The following is an 8,051-nucleotide window of genomic DNA, read 5'->3' as shown; positions in this document are numbered from 1 at the left end:
AGGATGTGAGCAGGAAGATGGGAAAGGAGGGCATTTCTAACAAAGGAGCAACCCAGCAAAGCTTGGAGGTGGGACTGAGGACCCCAAGCCTCCTCAGGAGTCAGGCAGGCAGTTTTCCGAGCCTCACACCCGTCTGGATCCGCAGGGCAGCAACCCCGAAATCGAGCGCCCCCTGGTGGCCAGCCAAGTGAACAGCCAAGTCGAACACATTTACTGAGGGCTTTATCAAACATTCACAACAGTGCTTCGGTGGGAGGCCTTGATTCCATTTTTAGCGGAGCAAATGGAAGATCCGAGAGGTTAAGTCACTGACCCAAGCTCACCCAGCTCTGCCTCTAGAATCTGGAGTCTGGAGAGCCGCCCCAGTTGCTCTTCATCCATCAGAGATTCAGGTGGTACTGGGGATAAGGACTAATTCCACCGTCTTGAAGAGCCCCAGGTGGACCTGGGTGTGAGCCCCCAGGTGGGGCTCCAGAGAGGTGACCCCAGGCCAGTTATGGGCCTCGGGCTACAGCCAATGAGATCGTGGTGCGGGTGAAATGAGATGGCCCAGCGCCTGCAGTACACTCAGCGCTCACACAGAAGCACCATGAGTGCTGTAACTGACATGTCCATCCAGCTGCGTGTTTGTGCTTATCCTACTACAGGCAAACACGATCATCAGGCGGGCAGTAGGCGATCGAGAAGGGTTAGGGCTATCTGAGCACGTCCAGAACCCCACAGAGGTACAGGCAAGCAGCCCCCTAATTCCCACTCACTCAGGAATGGAAGGTCGTTTAGTGCTCCCCTCTCTGAGACCTAGGAGTCCCCAGCCCCCAGCCCCAGGAGCCTAGAGCCCCAGCGTCTGCAAGATCGCAGGTTAACAGGTTCCGTCTCTCTCCCAGCTTCACACGAAGCCCGGGCTCAGGTAACTCGGGTTCATTCCGTGTCATTCATAGGTGGCCCCGTGCCCCCACGGCGCTGGATCCCCACGGGGAACTGGAGTCTCTAGAAGTCGGGGACCGGCTCGGAAGTCGGCGGTCGGGACGGCTGCGGCTCCCGTGGCGGCCCCTCCTCGTCCAGCCCCCGGCGGCCCTTGCCGATGGCCAGGCGGGGCCGGCCGCGGTTCAGGCCGTCCAGGAGCGCGCAGGCCTGGCAGAGCGCGCGGCTGGCCAGCGCCCCGCAGCGGGAGCAGGCGCCGGGCGGCGGGGGCCGCGCGGTCGGGGCCAGCGCCAGGCGCTCGGCCGAGTGCACCAGGTCCAGCACCGCCGACGGCCGCGCCGCCTCCAGCATCTTGAGCAGGTCGCGCGCGTGGCCGCGGAAGGCCTCGGGCGCGTACACGCACTCCTCGGAGAAGTAGTCCAGGCGGCGGAAGTGCGCGTACAGCACCACCTCCTTCTGCGACGCCAGCTGCAGCGGGCGGCAGCGCGGCAGGGCGCCCCCCTCGCCCGGGGAGCCCAGGCCCCCGCCCCGCGCCAGCCGGCCCGCGTCGCCCCGCAGGAAGTTCATGAGCACCGTCTCCGCCATGTCGTCCGCGTTGTGTCCTGAGGGAGGGGAGACGGGAGCAGTGAGGAGGGGGCCGGGGCCGGCGGGGCCTCGGGAGGAGACCCCGGGGCACCGCGGGGTGGCCTGCGGGAGGCTGCTGGGGGACCCGGCGAGAAACGAGAGGGCGACACACCCAGGCTCCCGTGGAGCAACCCGGGGTGCCTCACTTATCCCCCACTTATCGCAGACCAGGCCCCGTGCTAGGCGCCCTTTCATGTATCGAGTAGAAGTGCTTTACGCAACAAATCTCACTTCAATCTCAGTGAAAAGTGTACTTCAGACTGCATAGACGTCCACATGGCCTTTGATGGAGACTCCCAAGTGGGCTGTTGACACAAGTGCCTCTGGGAATGCAGATCATGGCGTTTAGAAGACCAGGAGGCAGTAAGTGCGCATCTACACAACAGTCACCGTAAAACTGAAGCTCAATTTATTCTGCAACTTGTCATCTTATTTTTGTATGTGTGTGTGAAAGTCGTGTCCGACTCTTTGCGACCCCATGGAGCCCGCCAGGCGCTTCTGTCTATGGAATGCTCATACTTGAGTCTACAGTAAAAATGGGTCTTAGGGCTTCTCAACCCGACCATACTTTCCCTCCTGAGGGCCTTTGCTGTTTCCTCTGCTCAGAATCTCTCCCAATCCCCTTTTGGTCCTTCATCTAAGGACCCACTCAGCCTTCAGGTCTCTGATTACTCAGGAAACTCTTCCTTTCTCCCTTCACTAGGTCTTCCTGCATCACTTGCCTTAGCTGCACTTACAGGTTGTAATTATGTATGTGAGAAATGGACAGGATCAGACACTGGCTTGTGCATCATCGTAGCAGCAAATGTTTATAGGTTTACTGTTTCTCAGTCTCTCGTCTGAGTGTTTCATACATAATTCATCTAAGTCCCAGGAAGTCTAGGATCTGGATAATATTAATAGCCCTGTTGTATAGGAGAGGAAACTGAGGTTAGGTAGTTTGTTCTCCGGTACATAGCCCGCATGTGGTACAAAATAAATGGTCAATAATTATTTGTTGAAGTAATGACTGGGACAGAGAAAAAGTTAGCAGAGAGAGAATGAAAGACAAAAGGAGTTAAAAGACACAGTTGCGTTTCAGACTATAGATGGCTTTTGATGGGCGATATCCCGCCATGCCCCTCCTTTTATGAAAAGGGACACAGAGAATGTCATTTAAAAAAAAACTGCAGAAAACCACAGCCCTAGCCCCAGAGAGTACTCTTCCACCCCTCTATTTGCCAGCATGTGTGTGCCAGCATGTGTGTGCCAGCATGTGAGCCCCTGTGGCTCAGCGGTGAAGCATCCGCCTGCAATGCAGAAGCCACAGGAGACGCAGGTTCTGTCCCTGGGTTGGGAAGATCCCCTGGAGGAGGGCATAGCAACCCACTCCAGTATTGTTGCCTGGAGAATCCCATGCACCAAGGAGCCTGGCTGTTGTCGGCTACAGTCCATAGGGTTGCAAAGAGAGACGACTGAAGTGACTTGGCATCCATGAATGTTACCAGATAATGGCAGTGACTCAAAAGCTTGTAAAGATGTGCACACGATATGCCCATGAACCTTCAGTGAGCGTGCATATCCCCTTCTTGCTATTTAGATTCTCCAATTAAGACACACGAAGCCTCCATTTTACCACTTGGGCACGCACTCCAGCGCCCTTACGGTGCCCTATCCTGCGCATGCGCCCCTCCCACCACGCCCGCTCTGGGCCGCGCCTGCGCTCACCGGTCACGACGTGCGTGGCTCCCACGAGGCGCGCCCCTTCCTCCAGCGCGCGGCGCCGCAGCACCCCGCAGAAGGTGCAACAGGCGCGGCTGCGGCCGGAGCCAGCCGTGCTGCGGGCCACGGCGTCCATAGTCCAGCCCCCGAAGAGGTCCGCGTAGGCCACGACGGTGAGCGGGAGCTCCCAGCGCGCCGCCTGCCGCCTCACAGCCGCCAGCGCCGCGTCCCGGTAGCCGCCGATGCCCTCGTCTACCGCCACGAGGTGCAGCGAGATGCCCAGGCGCGGGGCCAGCTCGCGCAACACGTGCGCCAGCACCGTGGAGTCCTTGCCGCCCGAGGCGCCCACGGCCACCACGGCGCCAGGGGGCAGCAGGCGGCCCGCGACCACCGTGTGCAGCACCTCGGCCTCGAAGGCGGCGCAGAAGCAGGCGCCGCAGAGCGCCTGGCCCGAGCGCGGACGGCGGAGGGCGGCGCGCGCCTTGTGGCAAGAGGCGCACTGCGGGGCGGGCATCGTGGGGTCCTGGAGAGGCGGGAGGGGTCGGCTTCTCCTGTATGGGTGGAGAGGGGAGGCGGGTTACATGTGGATTGGGATTGCGGGGGTCGTTGCTTGCCTCCCGGGAGGCTGCCCAGATAGTACCCAGAGTAAACCCATTGTCTGTAACACTCTTTCCCGCAGCACTGTGCAGGCCTGGCACCTTCAAGTCTCATCTTAGCCTTTCAATCACTCGTTCATTCTTTCATTCAGCAAATATCCACTCAGTACCTTCAAGGTGCCCAATGTTCTCTAGGAATTGGGGACACAGCAATGAGCAAAACAGGAAAGGTTGCAGGCACTAAATTCTAGTGGAAGAGCCGACTCAAGATACTTTCCAGATATGAAAAGTAGTAATATGAGGGAATTACTCTCTGAGCTAAGGCCATAAGGAGGAGTCAGGCATTAGATCAGTGGGAAGGATTTTCCTGATAAGAGTTAACAGCAAATGCACAGGACATGAAAGGGCAGGTCCTGTCTGTGTTCAAGTGCGTTGTGGTCGAAGGCGGGAAAGGCTCCGGGGCCTTGGAGGTTGGCAGGGTAAGGAGCTTGGACTTTTATTCTGAGAGAAATAGGAACGGTTGGACGGTTTTAAGCTCTATAGTGACAGAATCTAATTTTTAACAGGATTCCTTGGCCTGCGTGTGAATGGAGGGTGGAGCGTGGAAAGGACTGACATGGGCAGACCAGTGAGGAGGTTCCTGCAGTGATCAAGGTAAGCAACAGCGGTAGCTCGGAGCAGAGTGGAGACAGTGGAACTGGAGAGAAGTGGTCAGATTCTGGATCTGTTGCGGAGACAGAGCAGATGGGACTTTTACAAGCCTTGGGCGGGCGGGGGCAGTGGATGAAAGAAACAGGACCCAGGACCTCAGGTTTTGTTTTGACTTGAGCACTTGGAAGGTAGTGGGACCATTTAGTAGAGAGGAGGTGGGGGTTAGGGAAGAATGAGGAAATACTGTGAGAGGTGGGGTTTGGGCATGGTAGATTTGAGGTTCTTTGCTCTGGAAGTCTTTTCAGAACCCTGAGCTGGGTGTGTTGCCGCCTCTAGATTTCCACGGCCACCTAATCCCCTCCTTTACCCGCGCCCCGACCACTCTAGGTTGTAATCGGGACTAAAGAGGGTGCGCTCGCACCGCACCCAGCTTGGGGCGGGGGTGGGTGGGAACAAGGAGTCAGACCCGGCCGGCAGAGTTCAAATCAGGAACGCCAGCTGTGTAGGGCACTCCTGCCTGGAGGGCCGCCGGGAGACAGGCTTTGGGGGTTTATTGAGGGGAGTGCTGTCTCCCCATTAAGACCGTCAACTCCTCCACTGCAGTGCTACAAAGGTGGGAGGAGGCACTCACCTGAATAGAACCCACGCGGGAAGGTCCAGGCTCCGAGAAAGCGCAGAAGCAGGTAATAGAACTACGACTTCCAGAAGGCTTTGTGGTCTGCCCGCCGACAACTCCCAGGTACCCATGCGGCGGTTGAGTCGGTGGCGCTTACTGCTTTCGGACGAGCTGGGCCTACAACTCCCGGCGGTCCTCGCGGCGACGTCTCTAGCTCCGCCCACAGCTCCTAGAGTGCTCCTTGCTTCCGGTCCCGCGAGAGCCCCTTGTGCGCTTGCGTAGGAGTGGGTACGGTCTGTGGTTCTTGTGGTTCTTGCGCTTCCCTGCGTAGCGCGCCGTGTGTGGTTTAGTCCAAAGATGGGTGCTTTTCAAGTTTTGTGCTCTTGTGGAAGCATGGTGGAATTTGTGGTGGGGGTGGAGAGGCGTCGGAGTGGGGTATGATGGGGATGGGGTGCGAAAGGGAGAGGTAGCGAGGGCGCTGGACCGATTCCAAGGTTCGGGCTTACAGTCTGGGTTCTTGGGCGCGCGCGCCCGGCCCCGGCTGCCGCGGTGCGGCCTGGAGGTGTTATGCTTATGCGGAGCAGAAATATAGCAGTTTGCGGTTCTTACACGCGTGCACCGGGTTCAGGTCAAGAACGCGGTGAGCAGTTACGCTCAGGCTTGGTGAGGGCTCATTGCTTACGCCTCCTGCCTGTTGGAGTTGAAGGTCGAGCTCCGGATGGAGGGCAGGTGAGACGCGTGAGACGGAGGGTCCCCGAAATCAAAAGCCGGAGCACCTTCCCAAGAATCAGCCGGAGCCCTGCACCCAAGGTCCAGGCTCTCAGCTTCTTTCCAGCCCCCAAACTGCCCCCTTTCCTAGCTGTTATAGTCTGACATTTTCTTATCTCTACGCCTGTGAGACCCTTGAGAGGGTAGGGATGGGGGACGTTTGAGTGTCTGAACCTATTGGCTGAAGCGTGGTCATCGGGTTCATTCATTTGTCAGTCATTTCCTAGGGCTTCCCGCGTGCCAGGTACTATCCTCTGGGCGTACCAGGCCTGGCTGGAGAGATAAGGATGGCAAAGCTTGATGTGGAGGGGCAGATGACCGGTGCTGCAGGAGTCCAGAGGTGACAGGTGCTGCTGACCAGGGTATGGGGTGGGGGTAAGGGAGCGGGACTACACTTAGTAAGGAGTCAGCAGTGTGCCAGACACTCATCCCCTGCATGTCCCTCGCACTATCTCAAGTTCCTGGTCAGTAAAATGGGGATGATAATGGTACGTGCGTCGTAGTGTGTGTGAAAATAAATGAGTTAGTAGGGGAGTGTTTACTGGGGGGAAAAAAAACAAAAAACTTTTTTCTGTTTGTTTGTTTTCACTTAATTCTCATAACTGGTCGTGGCTCCCATTTCTGGAACATGTCTAAGTTTTCTTTTAAAGGAAGTCTTGATTTGGGCATTTCAAAACCTTAGACAACCAACCTACAGAGAGTCTAAGGCAATTCTCAGTTGAGGGTGAGTTTATCCCCAAGAGAACATTTGGTGATGTGTGGAGACATTTTTAATTGTTGCAACTATGATGCAAGGAGCAGTGTGTGGCCGGTACCCGGCAGGCAGAGGCCAGGGTTGCCGGTAAACATATGCTGCACAGGATGGTCTCCACAACGCAGAATCATCCGGCCTCACATAACAGTAGTGCTGAGGCGGAGGGGCCCTGACTTAAGAGGTATTCTGTGCTTTGGTTTTCAGCCCCCAAATCAGTATGCACATTCAGGTGTTCCTGTAGGCTTTGAAAGTTTCTTTGTTTTAAGTATTTTAGTAGCTCTCCAACACCACTCACATACTTTTGAGTGAGAAGTTAGTTAAAAAAAAGTTTGTCTTACACTGGATGCCATTGAAAAAAAGAAAGTGAATGTGAAAGCTGGCCTGCAAGGGTGACTCCATGTGCCCCTTGCTTAGTTTCTGTGACCTTGAGTGAGTGACTTGACCTTCCAGGGCTTCCTGTATTCAGTGGGGATGATAAAATAGCAGCTGTTGGAGGAACTAGATGATTTCATATTTTCAAAGCACCCCAAACTGTGCCTGGTGCTTCGTTAAGTGCTGTGAAAAGAGCGGAGGGCAGTGTTCTGTTCTTTATGTCTCTTCCTGGGGCTGCAGCTTAGTACTCATTAACTTTGTTTCTGAAGGGAAAGACTGAGTTGCTGTCAGGGGTTTCTGGAGGATGGCTGCAGCTTCTCATCATTGCAGGGTAAAGACTGAGTCCCTCAGCTTCGTGTTAGTGACCTGGCCCCTGATGACTTCTCAGCCTCACCTCTCACCCTGCATCTCTGGCAGGCCCCCATATTTTCCAGAGGAAGAATTTTTTCTGCCGGATGTCTGCACACGCTGTCTCTTCTTCTGAAGACTCTCTGTCCCACACCCCTCCTCCCCCAACACCCTGATTCTTCTTTCTCATCCAGATGGCCATGTGGGTATACTTCCCCCAGGAAGCCCACAGGACCCCTCCTCCCCTGCCCTGGTTTAACAAGCCACTTCTGGGCTCCCATGGCCCTTGGTCCCTTGCTTTGTCAGAGGCCCTGTCACCTTGGGTTGTGGCTGTCTCTGTTTCACTGTCTCTTTGGGTTGGGTACTTTCCAAGAGAAGGGTTTGGTTGGGTTTGCATCTGGGTCCATAGCATCCCCATGCAGAAGGCCTGGGACAGAGCAGGCAAGGTATTCATGGCCTGTCCTGAGCTGCTCCTGGCCTACCTCTCCTTCCTTGCCTCCTCCTTTTATCTGCACCCCAAGGAACACTGAGCTCAGGCACAAAATTGCTGCTGTGGAATGTGGTGGTTAAGGAGGGAGGCAGCCTAGTTCAGATCCTGGGATCTGGTTGTGTGAATGTGGCTAAGTTACATTTCCTCACCTATAGGGGATGAAATAGTCCAGCCTTCAGAGGAGTAGAGCAGTGGTTCTCAACTTGGGAT

At 56.1% G+C, this 8,051-nt stretch overlaps 1 protein-coding gene and 1 long non-coding RNA gene across 2 annotated transcripts; one reads left to right on the top strand and one right to left on the bottom strand.

The window, feature by feature from the left end:
* Window positions 1-205: 205 nt before the first annotated feature.
* LOC109571802 (cytoplasmic tRNA 2-thiolation protein 1-like) lies at window positions 206-5,240 on the bottom strand. The gene is made up of 3 exons (XM_070771559.1): window positions 5,125-5,240; window positions 3,253-3,797; window positions 206-1,523 (listed from the first exon to the last, which is right to left on the bottom strand). The coding sequence occupies exons 1-3, from the start codon at window positions 5,238-5,240 to the stop codon at window positions 988-990; spliced, it is 1,197 nt and encodes a 398-aa protein (XP_070627660.1). The 3' UTR covers window positions 206-987.
* On the top strand, window positions 3,306-6,825 carry LOC139177182 (uncharacterized). Its single transcript, XR_011561662.1, has 3 exons — window positions 3,306-3,419; window positions 4,409-4,496; window positions 5,097-6,825. It is a non-coding gene; the product is annotated as an uncharacterized lncRNA (long non-coding RNA).
* The last annotated feature ends 1,226 nt before the right edge of the window (window positions 6,826-8,051 follow it).

Source organism: Bos indicus, chromosome 18 (assembly GCF_029378745.1).
Source record: "Bos indicus isolate NIAB-ARS_2022 breed Sahiwal x Tharparkar chromosome 18, NIAB-ARS_B.indTharparkar_mat_pri_1.0, whole genome shotgun sequence".
Taxonomy (NCBI): Eukaryota; Metazoa; Chordata; class Mammalia; order Artiodactyla; family Bovidae; genus Bos; species Bos indicus.
The sequence above is the reverse complement of the archived record's forward strand: the minus strand, read 5'-3'. Positions and strand labels throughout refer to the sequence as shown.